General features: G+C 42.9%; 1 protein-coding gene across 2 annotated transcripts in view; it reads left to right on the top strand.

Moving 5' to 3' along the window:
* hmcn1 (hemicentin 1) overlaps positions 1 to 14,063 on the top strand; it is a 93,901-nt gene that overhangs the window by 61,855 nt on the left and 17,983 nt on the right. For both annotated transcript variants that reach the window (XM_074634866.1, XM_074634865.1), the window contains exons 41-73: positions 1,841 to 2,016; positions 2,197 to 2,293; positions 2,960 to 3,082; positions 3,212 to 3,367; positions 3,823 to 4,104; positions 4,217 to 4,384; positions 5,301 to 5,414; positions 5,665 to 5,751; positions 5,882 to 6,073; positions 6,694 to 6,867; positions 6,954 to 7,067; positions 7,314 to 7,459; positions 7,549 to 7,699; positions 7,969 to 8,166; positions 8,246 to 8,359; positions 8,466 to 8,653; positions 8,769 to 8,865; positions 9,021 to 9,182; positions 9,337 to 9,450; positions 9,548 to 9,750; positions 9,976 to 10,057; positions 10,150 to 10,281; positions 10,550 to 10,699; positions 10,926 to 11,085; positions 11,194 to 11,318; positions 11,435 to 11,618; positions 11,956 to 12,053; positions 12,172 to 12,450; positions 12,542 to 12,738; positions 12,906 to 12,987; positions 13,218 to 13,354; positions 13,436 to 13,577; positions 13,762 to 13,906. In XM_074634866.1, the coding sequence (XP_074490967.1) occupies positions 1,841 to 2,016; positions 2,197 to 2,293; positions 2,960 to 3,082; positions 3,212 to 3,367; positions 3,823 to 4,104; positions 4,217 to 4,384; positions 5,301 to 5,414; positions 5,665 to 5,751; positions 5,882 to 6,073; positions 6,694 to 6,867; positions 6,954 to 7,067; positions 7,314 to 7,459; positions 7,549 to 7,699; positions 7,969 to 8,166; positions 8,246 to 8,359; positions 8,466 to 8,653; positions 8,769 to 8,865; positions 9,021 to 9,182; positions 9,337 to 9,450; positions 9,548 to 9,750; positions 9,976 to 10,057; positions 10,150 to 10,281; positions 10,550 to 10,699; positions 10,926 to 11,085; positions 11,194 to 11,318; positions 11,435 to 11,618; positions 11,956 to 12,053; positions 12,172 to 12,450; positions 12,542 to 12,738; positions 12,906 to 12,987; positions 13,218 to 13,354; positions 13,436 to 13,577; positions 13,762 to 13,906 (4,969 nt within the window). The remainder of the gene's footprint in view (positions 1 to 1,840; positions 2,017 to 2,196; positions 2,294 to 2,959; positions 3,083 to 3,211; positions 3,368 to 3,822; positions 4,105 to 4,216; positions 4,385 to 5,300; positions 5,415 to 5,664; positions 5,752 to 5,881; positions 6,074 to 6,693; positions 6,868 to 6,953; positions 7,068 to 7,313; positions 7,460 to 7,548; positions 7,700 to 7,968; positions 8,167 to 8,245; positions 8,360 to 8,465; positions 8,654 to 8,768; positions 8,866 to 9,020; positions 9,183 to 9,336; positions 9,451 to 9,547; positions 9,751 to 9,975; positions 10,058 to 10,149; positions 10,282 to 10,549; positions 10,700 to 10,925; positions 11,086 to 11,193; positions 11,319 to 11,434; positions 11,619 to 11,955; positions 12,054 to 12,171; positions 12,451 to 12,541; positions 12,739 to 12,905; positions 12,988 to 13,217; positions 13,355 to 13,435; positions 13,578 to 13,761; positions 13,907 to 14,063) is intronic.

Here is a 14,063-nt window from a genome sequence, read left to right as displayed (position 1 = left end):
AGCAGCAGATCCAGCACGAAACACAAATGAAAATACTGAAACAATATTTGAAAAAGGCCTCGAGCAAAACATGTGCATGTAGAGGAAGTGTGATTTGACTAAGTTTAGCATTTCAATAAACCTTGTCAGTTTCCTACACAGAGCTGAGCTTGATGCAGGTCAGTTGTTATACAAGACTGATCAAAGCTAATGTCACTGAGATAATAGGAGACACGTAGTTTACATATAAAGTCTGCGCTTGTGTGAGTCTATCCCTGTATGTCTGTTTGAACATATGTATGCAGAATACAAACATCCTCATGACGTGCGTTTCCTCAGAAAGATCAGAGCTTGTCCAGAGAAATAAAGGCAGATTTGTTGTTGGGTAATTGCTACCATTCTTCTGCAGCTTCCTGTGTCTGGCCTGAGTTGAGGGCCTGTTTCTGTCTTTCCCCAATGACCATAATGTCAGGGGATAATTGGCCAGCAGTCACTTTCTATATCAGGCCAGATTCACCCAAAAAGGGGGACTATCCTTACTCATGAAACACTGATAAACAGAAGCTTAGATGAACAAAATTACTACTTGACATACACTCACCGGCCACTTTATTAGGCACACCTGTTCAATTGCTTGTTAACACAAATAGCTAATCAGCCAATCACATGGCAGTAACTCAATGCATTTAGGCATCTAGAGGTGGTGAAGACGACTTGCTGAAGTTCAAACCGAGCATCAGAATGGGGAAGAAAGGGGATTTAAGTGACTTTGAACGTGGCATGGTTGTTGGTGCCAGACGGGCTGGTCTGAGTATTTCAAAAACTGCTGATCTACTGGGATTTTCACGCACAACCATCTCTAGGGTTTACAGAGAATGGTCCGAAAAAGAGAAAATATCCAGTGAGCGGCAGTTGTGTGGACGAAAATGCCTTGTTGTGATGTCAGAGGAGAATGGGCAGAGTGGTTGGAGATGATAGAAAGGCAACAGTAACTCAAATAACCACTCGTTACAACCAAGGTATGCAGAATACCATCTCTGAACGCACAACACATCGAACCTTGAAGCAGATGGGCTACAGCAGCAGAAGACCACCCGGTACTAGCACCGGACACTTTATTAGGTACACCTTCTACCTAATAAAGTGTCCGGTGAGTGTAGATGTTATACTTAAAGAGTCCAGTCTGCTATTTTAATAGAGACATTGGGCCTCATGCAAGAACCACTTGTACGAACAGATCGTTCTTAAGTGGCATGTAGGAGGGATTTAACAGAACTCGTTGCATTCGCCAATTTTCTCGTATTTTGAATTTTCTCTTAGGTATGAAGGTGTATAATAATAGTCATGTGCAATTAGTCAGCTGTTATCCAAACCTAAGTTTTTCACTAATGGATTGCATATTTCATTACAAATAATGAAAATAAATAAATGAACAGGGGAACAAAAACATTCTCATGGTAGTTTCTTTGCTCAGGAGTCATTATGTATCTTAGTGCATGTTAGCAATTTCCGTGGAGATTATGTTTCATGAACTTCTTGGAAATGAAGCTACTCTGATTGTTAATACCACAAACAAAATGTTGAACTGGTTTAATGATGCTGTCATGGCCCAACATAGAATTAGTACTTAAAGAGCACCAGATGATGAGAGCCTTTGCATCTCAGGAAGTAATTATTCAGTTTGCTTATGAGGAAGAGTTCACTGCATTTAGAGTGGCCTAGCAGGCTAACATTCAAGGCCAATTAATGTAAAAGAGCATGTGAATGTTGTCTAAACGTACCTCATTTACTGTCTCATTTTGTATTCTCTTCATTCTGTCAGAGAAACATTTTAAGTAACTTGCCTTCATGTCTGCCACAGTGCCACCGAACATTAAGGGGGAGGAGATGAATGCCACGGTGATGCTCGGTCGTCCAGTGGAGCTGCACTGCCAGAGCGATGCAATCCCTCCACCTACCCTCTCCTGGCGCAAAGACGGCCGCCCACTTTTCAGGAAGCCTGGTCTGACTGTCTCAGTGGATGGGAGTGTGCTCAAGGTACAGTCAGAGTTACATGTAGAGATTATAAAATGGTTCCTCCCAATCAAAACCTTTATACTTCTACTATTCACATCTTTAAAAAAAAATATATATATATCCTGTTTATTGGCTTTAGTTTAGACTTTATCAGTGTTTTGTTTCCATATTTCATGACTTGTCTATGAATTTAATTCTTAGATCAATAGTGCCCAGGTGCAGGATTCAGGCAGGTATTCCTGTGAAGCCACCAATGTTGCCGGCAAAACAGAGAAGAATTATAACCTCAATGTGTGGGGTGAGTTTATCTGAATTTTTGGCTCTATGTGTTTGTTATTCTGTTCAGAAGAAAATGTTTGTGTTTGCAAAGATGTTGATTCTTAAGTTGATTTTGACCACAGTAAAAAAGTGTTTTAATGAGTTGTCTGCAGACCACTAATGAAGCCGAACCCACTCTCTATGAAAGACTGCAATGGGCCTGTTACCATAGTTATCTAGTACTACCACAGTGTTTTGACCTGACGAAGATCCAAGTAGGATCAAAAGGTTGTCAATAAAGATTGTGGCATAGAGTAGTGTGCAGGGATCACCTTTTTCTTTGCTGTTCTGATAGCTCTTACGTGATCGCACTTACGTGATGTGCGTATAATTAATCTTCAACCTGTTACCATAGTTACCTGTGTTTGAACTGACCTGAAGCCAGTGTTTGACGATAACAGCGATGGTTGGGCATACTTTGGGTTTTAGTTCCACTTCCACTATTCTATGTTTAGGCTCAATGGTTGGTGAGTTCATATATTGTTAAGATTTATATTAAAAATGATATAAACATTTTTATTAACATCATCTGGGTGGGCCTATTTACATTTTATTTGCTACTCACATTTTCACAAACACAGACGTCACAGCAGTGTTTTTGAACGAGATGTGAGCGCCTCCTTTTGGTGTCTTCTCATTATTACAGTTTCTCCCAGTATCCGTGGCTCAGAGGAGGTGTCTTCTCTGACTGTGATTGAAGGAAGTCTCATCACTCTGGTGTGTGAGTCCAGTGGCATACCGCCCCCCAGCCTCACCTGGAGGAAGGATGGTAAGTGTATGTGTATGAGACACAATGTGACAACGAGTGCAAAAGATACTAAACGGACATTGTATGATGCACTGAATACTGTGTGGGTGACGTGTTTGAACACCATCTAACCTTTTGTGTGTGTCCCAGGTTCTGAGCTCAAGGTGGACCAACGGCTCAGAGTTTTGTCAGGAGGACGTCAGCTGCAGATCTCCAGCGCCGAGAGGACAGATACAGCCTCCTATACCTGCACAGCCTCCAGTGCGGCTGGTACCACTTCCAAGGAGTACAGCCTGCAGGTTTACGGTACGTGTGTGCCACCAGATCGGTAACATCTAGTGATCAAAGTCATATCAGTTGTTTTGCCTTTTATGGGGATTGCACTGTCAGAGAAATTTAATCAGTTGCAGGATGGTAAAATCACAAAAAAACTGCTTTGAATAAACAAGGGGAAATTATGTATTTTACATGTCGGGAGGCAACAGCAGTATGCTGAAGATGGTAAAAGAGGAAATTCACAAAAATGTCCTTTATTTCTAGTATTGTGGACGAGGGCTTAAACTGAAGGGATGTCTACTTTTACCCCCCAAAATGTACAAATTTACAAATACACGTTTGTATCATGTTTAAAATGACTAAAACATCATGCAGATAACTGGATCCACTGACACTGTGGCTGACAGTTCGACAGAAAGTTATATATCTATGCAGCAAATAGTTATGGAGCATGTGCACCAACTCACTTGCTTCTCTCACTTCAGTCCGCCCTTCCATTAGACGCAGCGAGGACGACACCGATGATGTTGCTGTGACAAAAGGAGGTGATGTGACCCTGCAGTGTGCTGCAGAGGGAGTCCCACGACCAGCCGTCACATGGTTGAAAGACGGACGGCCTATCACAGGCCAGCACGGTGCGAAGGTCCTGAGTGAGGGGAGGCTGTTGCAGATTAAAGATGCTAAGGTGTCAGACACGGGACGCTACACCTGTATCGCTGTCAATGTGGCAGGACAGACTGACAGCAAGCATGACATCAGTGTACATGGTATGAAAACTGTTTTTTAAATTGTTTTTAAAAAAAATTGTTCTTACAGTCCATCTCAATGTCTTAAATGTTCTTTCTGTCCCTCTCTCTCATTCCCTCTCCTCTTGTTCAGTCCCACCTAGTATAATTGGTCAGGTGCAGTTGCCAGAAAATGTGAGTGTTGTAGTGAAGAACCCAGTTGCTTTGAGCTGTGAGGCCTCTGGCATCCCCCTTCCTGCCATCACCTGGCTGAAGGATGGTCGGCCAATCAAAGCTACCAGCTCAGTGCGCGTCCTCTCGGGTGAGTTACCGTCTGACTTTTTGGGCTTCCAAATTAAGTATTTCCAAGCTTGATCCCCCCTCAAACGTCTTTAAAATTCCTTCTTACTTTAGTGTCCCATCCATGAAGTAACAGACTCGAAGAAAGCATGCCTCCAAGAATATGAATGATAGTCTTCATTTAAGAGGGGTAACTTGAACTATTGTGCTTCCTAGCTGGGTTTCAAAGGCCAAGCAGTTGCAATACATCACCAGTAATAAGATGTAATAGGATCATTGCAGCTGGGGCCAAACTCAACAGACAGAGATTCGGGAAAGAAGACAAACAGGAGCAATTTCTTTTTTAAACATTCAACAAGGTGTATTGGGTGCTTACAAATCAACCGTGGCCCCTGAACTTATAGCTTACAACTTGTGCAGAACTTAAAGTACCATCCTCTGCCAAGTTGACCCATTTGGTTTTTGACTTATCTATAATTTGAGCAGGCTCAGAATAATCAGATTTATTTGGGAACCAAATAAATGCTTAGGTGTTGAGGTGTATCAGTTATGTGTATGATGTAGTATAGGAGGTTCATTCAGTTCACTGTAGAGTTCACCTTGTGTCAATGTTTGTCGGGAGATTCTCATGAACCCTGTTAAGACAAAGTTGTTTTTAAAGACAGATGCAATTAGTCTTGGATCTCATTAAAGTGGTTTATAAATGTTTTAACAGCTGTGAGCCTCGGAGTCTAAATTCTTTCTGGTAATTGATCCCAGTTTTGAAAGATTAGTGATTCACTTTCAACAGGCTTTGAATGTTGTCCATGGGATGTTTTCCTTTAGTGAGAAAAGGGGCAGGTTTTTGCTGACATAGCCTTTGAAAACATTCCATGATGACAATAGATAAATGACTGATGAAATGAACAGATGATGTAATTGGCCTGTTAAATCTCTAGGTGGTCGGAGTCTGCGTCTAATGCATGCTGCAGTAGAGGATGCTGGGAGGTACACCTGTATTGTGTCCAACAGCGCTGGAGAGGAGAGGAAGAACTTTGACCTCGACATCCTCGGTAACGATATTATACACCTATTTTGGCATTTTGTTAGACGGAATCATATTGAATGAAAATGTCTTCAACTTCAGTGCCCAGATTAAAATACTATGTCAGGAGTGAAAATTTGTTTACCTTTATAGGTCCTTCGATTTCATTAAACTTCAATCTGATGAGATGTGTTGAACATGTATATCACTGTGAAAGCTGTTTCATGAATGGGAAGACAGTGAGAACCATGTAATTGATTTTCAGTCTAATTCAACAGTTCCACCGAGCATTGTGGACGAGGGAAGTATGGTGGACACTAAAGTCAAGGAGAAACACAACATTACTCTCACCTGTGAGGCGTCAGGTAATCAACATAATAAATACATCTCTGCATTGACATCATATTCTGCTGATGAAAATTCTCCTGATCAATCCTTAATGTAAATTACATTAAAAGATACATTAATCCTTAACCTCACCTAATAATCTCCCAGGTAACCCTGTACCAGAGATTAAATGGCTGAAGGATGGACAGCCGTTGGTGCCTGACAGACACCACCAAGTTTTGTCTCACGGCCGTTTCCTTCAAATCTCTGGGGCCCAAGTTGCAGACACTGGCAGGTACAGCTGCCTGGCGTCTAACAGTGCAGGGGATCGCAGCCGACACTTCAACCTCAACGTCCTGGGTACAAACATAATGCTCTTTAATCATTTCTAGTTCAGTCAGGACCATTTTAGTCAAAGAAATTTTATTTCCATTTGCAGTAATATATATTTGGCAGTATTTCTCCGTTCTGGGACCTCCCTGCCCTTTCATGTGCATACATGGATCCACATGCATACGTGTAAAGCGTAAGGCAAGGAGAGCACACCTCCTTGCCCTTCCATGTACATACATGGAAAGCCAAAGACAGGGAGAGCAGCAGCAAAGACCCCCGGGTACAGAAAAGAGCCGGCATCAGTGACAACAGAAATTACATTGATTAAGTCAGACACAGCATGAAAAGGAGGAGCTGGTCTGGAGGTGGGTTGCAAGCGGCTTGCATAGGAGGCAGCGAGGGTAGGCAGGCTAGAGCAGCTTAAATAAGGCGCCCTGCATGAGATTTGCCAATTGAATGCATAGAGGGAAATCAACTGATGCTGATGTCTTAAGATCAGCTGCTCTCAGCTGATTGGGCTGTGATATGAGCTGAGCTTGACTTCATGGCCTGCCTGAACTAACGCTATGCTCCATTATGAATCAAAATATTTTAGAAGAATTTGCTGTAGATTTAATTTCTCTGCTCTTCCCTCCTTTTTTTGCCAGTTTCTCCCACCATTGCTGGGTCAGGTCCTGACGGTTCTTCAGAGGAGGTGACCGTAACTCTGAGCAGCCCCACCTCTCTGGTGTGTGAAGTCCAGTCCTACCCTGCTGCCCTCATCACCTGGCTCAAGGACGGCACTCCGTTTGAGTCCAGTCGCAGCGTCCGAGTCCTTCCAGGTTTAGATCACGTGTATCTAACAGTAGTGTCAAACTGAATAGAATACACTAGTATGGTTCAACATTCATCACCCATGCTTTCACAGGTGGGCGAACCCTGCAGATTCTCAATGCTAAAGAAGAGGATGCTGGGAGATATACCTGTGTGGCCACTAATGAGGCTGGAGAGACACTGAAGCACTATGAGGTCAAGGTTTACGGTGAGATTCCTGCATCTTTGAAAACATGCTTTATATAAAGATTTCAAGGCACATCTCAGTTCTAGCACAGCCTATTTCATATTACATGAACAAGTACATATAACTAAAATCACTTATAATTATATGTAGTGATCAAACAATAATTTAACATTCAATCTGTAAATTCTTGATGATGGATGATCATATAAACAAACCTACTGTATATACATATATCACTGTAATCTAAAACATGTTTCTTGACTTCAGTTCCCCCTCAGATCAATAAGAATGATATCCCAGGCGAAGGACTGGCCCCCAAAGAGGTCAAGATCAAGGTCAACAGCACACTGACCCTGGAGTGTGCAGCTGAGGCCTATCCTACCGCAGCACTGCAGTGGTACAAGGACGGACAGGTAGGAACCTGGTTTGATTCCGTGGGAGGTTATGTGAGAAAATTAAGAAAGTGAACTGTAAAACCTACAACTTCCTGTTCCCTCCACAGATCCTGCGGGCAGATGGCCACGTGTCCATAGCAGCCAACGGTCGCATTGTTCAGATCCAGCATTCTCAGGTGTCAGACACCGGCCGCTACACCTGCGTAGCCACTAATATAGCTGGAGAGGATGAGAAGGACTTTGATGTAAATATACAAGGTGAACTGGGTTGACTGATGCCGATGTGTTAATTGAGACTATTTGTGCATTTCATTCATTTCTAAATTTACAAACTGAAAATGGAAAACAACTGCAAAAATAATTCCTGCTTTTGGAATGAAAGCATTCATTTTAAAGTCAACATCTTTTGAGATAAATGCATAGCCATAGCATCAGTTGTGTTTCCAACCATACTTTGAAATTACGTTTAAAAAAATGCTCAAAGAAGAGCTTAAACGTTTCTCTTCTTTTTCTTTTCCTCTTTTCAGTTCCACCTAACTTCAACAGGCCTGGTGGAGATGGTGATACCGCGTCTTCCCCGGGCTTTGGAGGGGATGTTCGAGATGTGATACTCAACAATCCCATCTCTCTGTACTGTGAGACCAATGCCGTCCCCCCTCCAACACTCACCTGGTACAAAGATGGACAGCTGCTGGCCTCCAATGACAAAGTTCTGATCTTGCCAGGTGAGATATAAACAAAGAGAAAGAGAGAGAGCAAGACAGAGAGTGAGTTCATACTAACCTTTGACAGTTTTATTCTCAGGTGGGCGAGTGCTACAGATTCCCAGATCCCAGGCTGATGACTCAGGCAGGTACACATGTGTGGCTGTCAACGAGGCAGGAGAAGACTCCATTCAGTATGATGTCAGAGTATTATGTGAGTAAAAATACTTTTCTTTGTAGTACAGTCAGTTTAACAGAGCTGGCGGGAAAGTCTTTTTACACAGAACACTTTCTCATTGTGTATTTCTGTCCTGCATCAGTGCCCCCGACCATACGGGGCGCAGACAGTGATTTGCCTGATGAGGTCACAGTCTTAGTTAACAAAACGACCCAACTGGAGTGCCACGTGGATGGAAACCCAACACCCAAGATCACCTGGTATAAGGACAGCCAGCCAATCAGCTCTGATGGGCCACATAGGATCTTGTCCAATGGACGAACACTTCAGGTAACAACCAGGAAAAAGAAAAGCTCCATTACTTTAATGTGGTATATTCTATCTATGTACAGTAGATCTGTGTTCTTACTGGATTCTACTTTTCTCCATCTTTCCCAATCATCAGGTGTTGACTGCTCAGGTATCTGACACAGCGCGCTATGTGTGTGTGGCTGAGAATGTCGCTGGAAGTGCAGACAGATCCTTCAACCTTAATGTTCATGGTGAGTCACATTTAAATAAAAAAATTGTCTTATTTTATCAATAGATACATCGACATTTAGTCACATGAAGAAACTTCTGCTTTCACTTAAACACTGTTGAAGGCCGCACTCTGAGATACTGTTTGCTATACTGAACGTTTCCTTTTCCATTTCAGTGCCTCCCACCATTATCGGCCTGAGTCCTGAGACTGTGACTGTGGTGGTGAACAACTTCGTATCTCTCTCGTGTGAAGCTACTGGTTTCCCCCCTCCCACCTTGAGCTGGCTAAATGACAGGGGTCCCATCCAGGCCAACCCCAATGCACTCATCATGCCAGGTGCTGCAAACTTGGGTCACATTTAATAGAATAAACATTGAGCAGTGGATGACAACTGAAGCCATTAAAAGAATAATTAGAATATCTAGATGCCATAAAAATGCATAATGGCAGTAGATGCTGAATGTGTCTGTGTGTCTATTTGTGCCTTCAGGTGGTCGTACGCTACAGATTCTGAAAGCAAAAGTATCTGATGGGGGAAAGTACATCTGTGTGGCCATAAACGCAGCAGGAGAGGCTTATAAACACATCTACCTCACCGTTTTTGGTCAGTCCACGTCCACACTGTGCATACTGTACACGGAGCGCCTGACTTTACATCATTAACTGACGGTAAATGTTTTCCTCGCTCCTCTGCCTTTCAGTTCCTCCAAGTATCCGGGACAGTAGTGGGGACTCTCCTGTGGTGGTGAATGTGCTCGTTGGGAAATCGGTAACTCTGGAGTGTGAGTCCAACGCTGTACCTCCTCCCACCGTCACCTGGTACAAGAACGGCAGGGTGGTGACAGAATCAGTGAACCTGCGCATCCTGTCAGAGGGACAGATGCTCGAGATCAAAGGCTCAGAGGTAGGAGATGAATGGATGCCATGTTGTTTGTTCTTGTTCTCTATCATTTTTATTCTGTCAACAGCATCTTTCAGCGATCGCATGTCAGGTCAAGCAGTGTGGCCATTACTGTGTGATTTCTTTCTTCTTTGGTTTTGCTTTGACGAAAGTTTTTGTTGCAGCCACTCTTGTCTTTTTCACCTGCTGCTATTTTAATCTTCCTGATATGTCTCCTCTGTTCTTCAGGTTTCTGATACTGGACAATATGTTTGCAAGGCCACCAATGTTGCTGGACAAGTGGACAAGAACTTCCACTTGAATATCTATGGTAGCTCATTATAGATAAAACACATTGAATTTTCAAACAATGCTTAACCCTTACAATATAATATTAAAGAAAAATCTCTTGTCTCCCTTCAGTGCCTCCCAGTATCGATGGCCCCGCAGAGGAGAGTGTTGTGGAAACCATCAGTAACCCAGTCACCTTTGCCTGTGATGCTACTGGAATCCCTCCTCCGAGCCTTGCTTGGTTGAAGAATGGACGACCTATAGGTACGCCTGCGTTTAGGTTTAAGTTTTTTGTGAATTACACAAACCACAAAAAAAATGTTGTCTGTTAATATCCTCCTGAGAAAGGAGATTCATTATTCGTCTGTATGTTACATTTAAATAAAATTACCAGCTGTTTCTCAACAAGTTTACACAGGAAAAAAACATAAGTAAGGGTGGATGAGGCAAAGGGGAAAGGGGTGACATTACATAACTAGGTTATCATTGTCATTTCATTTATACCAAATATATGAACTTCATATTTCTTTAGAGAACTCAGAGTCTCTGGAGATGCACATCTTCTCAGGAGGAAGCAAGGTGCAGATTGCCCGGTCACAGCTCTCTGACAGCGGCACTTACACGTGTGTGGCTTCCAACGTGGAGGGCAATGCACGCAAGAGCTACCATCTCACCATCCAAGGTACAAGGCATAGCCTCAGTCACTATACATACGTTTGAACCCTTTTCTAGAGATCAGTCTCAAATTAAAGAAATGCTAAATGTATTTGTTTCCAGAGGAGTGCCGTAGAATATTACGATTTTCTCGTCAAGCTTTATGTGTCGATAAGTTATCATACAAATACATGTATTTTATGGTTTCTCATGATATTCATAGGATTGTGCTAAAACCAGTAATCCTCTCTTAGTCCCTCCCAGTATCTCTGGATCAGAGCTGCCCAGTGAAATGGGAGTCCTGCTAAATGAAAGCATCCAGCTGGTCTGTCGAGCCCGAGGCACCCCGACTCCAACCATCCAGTGGTTGAAGGATGGGGAAGTCATCAACAATACGAGAGACGAGGAGCTCAAGTAATGCTTGCCACAAAAATAAATAACAAAATAGAGGAAAATTGGTGGTTTCACAGTAGGTGATATATAATGGTGGTAATGATGATGCGATGCTGCCTTTGTGTTCAGGATCAGTCCAGATGGCAGCATACTCACTGTGACTGGAGCTCACACCACTGATAGTGGCAAGTACACTTGTGTGGCCACCAACACTGCAGGAGAAGAAGACAGGATATTCAATCTGAATGTGTATGGTGGGTTTAATTCATTTTACAACATATCGTATTGTCTGGTATAAACAGTCACTTGTCCTTGATGATGGCATGTTTGTTTTCATGTCACTGACTTTGCTTTACATTTATTTTTTCAGTACCTCCTGTGATAGACGGCAACAGTGAGACAGTTGAGCAGCTGACCACAGTTCTGGACAGTTCTGTCAACATTGAGTGTGTTGCCGCAGGATCTCCTCCGCCCCAGCTCAACTGGCTGAGAAATGGCCTGCCTCTGCCAGTGTCCTCCCACATACGGCTTCTCTCTGCTGGACAGGTGCTCCGGTAGGTCAGTGGACAGGGCTAAAGAAGAGTTTGTAACACATGGTGCTGCACATTGTGCAATGTATGTGTGGGAAAATGCTGGTCAGTATTTTCCCACACATAAGTTCAATTATTGCAAAGCAGTGTGTTATATTGGGGTAAGACTAAGATATGTTTTTCCTCCTGTATCCTGCAGGTTTTCCTACTATTAATTCAGTGTAGAAATTCACCCTGCATAAAAGTCTTTCATTGTAATGGGTTGCATTGGAAAACCAAAAATTAGTTGGTTATTTTACACCTTTAGTGAGAATTCAAATGTAACAGGATACTTATATATTGCACCTTTTTAAACTTTCAGGATTACACGAACCCAGGTGTCCGACAGTGGCACCTATACCTGCGTCGCATCAAACAGAGCAGGAGTGGACAACAGACATTATAACCTAAAGGTGCATGGTGAGTCTGAAAACATTACTGGCTTGTAAAATCTGAGGAATAAATCACTAAACACCATTCAAAGTGAACTGTTCAGCAATAAATAATAATCAACCGTATGTTTTATTAATCTCCTCAGTCCCTCCTGGTCTGGATGGAGCAGGGAGCACAGAGGATGTGACTGTAGTCAGAGGAAACTCGGCTTCTCTGCTGTGTATTGCTGATGGGACCCCGACCCCCACTTTGTCCTGGCTCAAAGAAGGGGTAACTCTAATTCCTGACTCCCATCTCAGATTCCTCAACCTGAATACCACTATGCAAATCATACAGACCCAGGTCAATGATACAGGACGCTACACCTGCGTGGCCAACAATACTGCTGGTCAAGCTAGTCGCCACTTCAGCCTGAAAGTGCTGGGTGAGTAAAAGCAGATTATAGCTCGTATTCTTCAGCTTCTGTTTTTGATTCGAGGATGAGAAAATAAATATTGTTTGGTTTTCTTATTCAGACCCTCCGCGCATCAAGGGCTCTGCTGTGCCAGCAGAAGTATCTGTTGTGGTTAATAACGTCCTGGAGCTTCAGTGTGAGGCCTCAGGTATCCCACAACCCTCTTTGACCTGGCTGAAGGATGGACGTCCGCTCCCACAGACAGACAGTCTGCGCCTCCTCCGGGGAGGAGAGGTGCTCCATGTGGCCTCAGCACAGGTCAGTGACCAGGGATTGTTAGTGATATATTAAATTTAAATCTAATCAGTTTCTCCTCCATAAAACCATTAAAACCATACTTTATTTACACACTGTATATGATAATATAAGTGCTGCGATTTTGGGTCTTTTTACTTTTTTTCATGCTTTTCTTCACTTGTACTCAGTTGGAGGACACGGGCAGATACAGCTGCTTAGCCAACAGTCCAGCGGGAGATGATGACAAGGAGTTCCTGGTTAGAGTGCATGGTGGGTAACACAGATGTGTAACACACATTGCAGTGTACACTGTACATAACATTGTAAAAACAATCTATGACGTTAAGGTAATTATTTATGTACAAATAAGGATGATAATGGTAATGGTAATAGATTTTTTACTAATATTTCTTCCTGTCTAGACAATGAATAAATATTAAGGTGAGGTGAGATTGGGCTATAAAATCAATGTCAGTCTCTTTCTGGTCTCCCTGTAACAGTTCCCCCTAACATTGCGGGCGAGAGTACACCTCAGGACGTGTCAGTACTGCAGAACAGACAGGTGACTCTGGAGTGCAAGTCCGATGCTGTTCCTCCTCCAACTCTGGCCTGGCTCAAAGATGGCCAACCATTGCAGGTCAGAAATCAAACAACTATCCACACAATGTTATGACTTCTCCTAAAATGTGCTCACAAATTACTTTCTCTCTTTGTGTAGGCCTCTGCCCGGGTACGTATTGTGTCCAGTGGCCGCTACTTGCAGATCAACATGGCTGAGCTCAGTGACAAAGCTCAGTATACCTGTGTGGCCAGCAACATCGCTGGCAAGACCACGCGGCAGTTTAACCTGGCCGTCAATGGTACAGTTATATCTTTTATCTACAACTAATGTATTTATAGAGGTAGTGCATATCCTTTCTTTTAGAGCTGAGGAAGAGGAGAATCTGTCTTTTTCCAATTACCTCCATAATTAATTATAGAGCTGAATTCATTACTCAGCTACAAATGAGTAAAAAACTATGTGTCTGTCACCTGTCCCCTCAGTGGCCCCAACTATCAAGGAAGGCTCCCAGACAGTGTCAGTGCACATCAACAAGCCAGCAGTGCTTGAGTGTATCGTAAGTGGAGTGCCACAGCCTCGCGTAACCTGGAGGAAACATGGTGCCATATTGGCAGGAAACAACCCAAGGTAAATCCACATGTCATATAACAATGATGCCTTTTTGCTGATTATAGCATTATTTTCATTATTATATGACAATAGAGTGAAATGGGATTTTTCCATTGGGTTTTGGGTTGTTACAGAAAATAAGCTCTGCAGCAAACAAATGTTTATGATGCTACTT

This window comes from Sebastes fasciatus, chromosome 5, assembly GCF_043250625.1.
Source record: "Sebastes fasciatus isolate fSebFas1 chromosome 5, fSebFas1.pri, whole genome shotgun sequence".
NCBI classification, from domain to species: domain Eukaryota; kingdom Metazoa; phylum Chordata; class Actinopteri; order Perciformes; family Sebastidae; genus Sebastes; species Sebastes fasciatus.
Note: the sequence above shows the minus strand (reverse complement) of the source record. Positions and strands in the feature narration are given on the sequence as shown.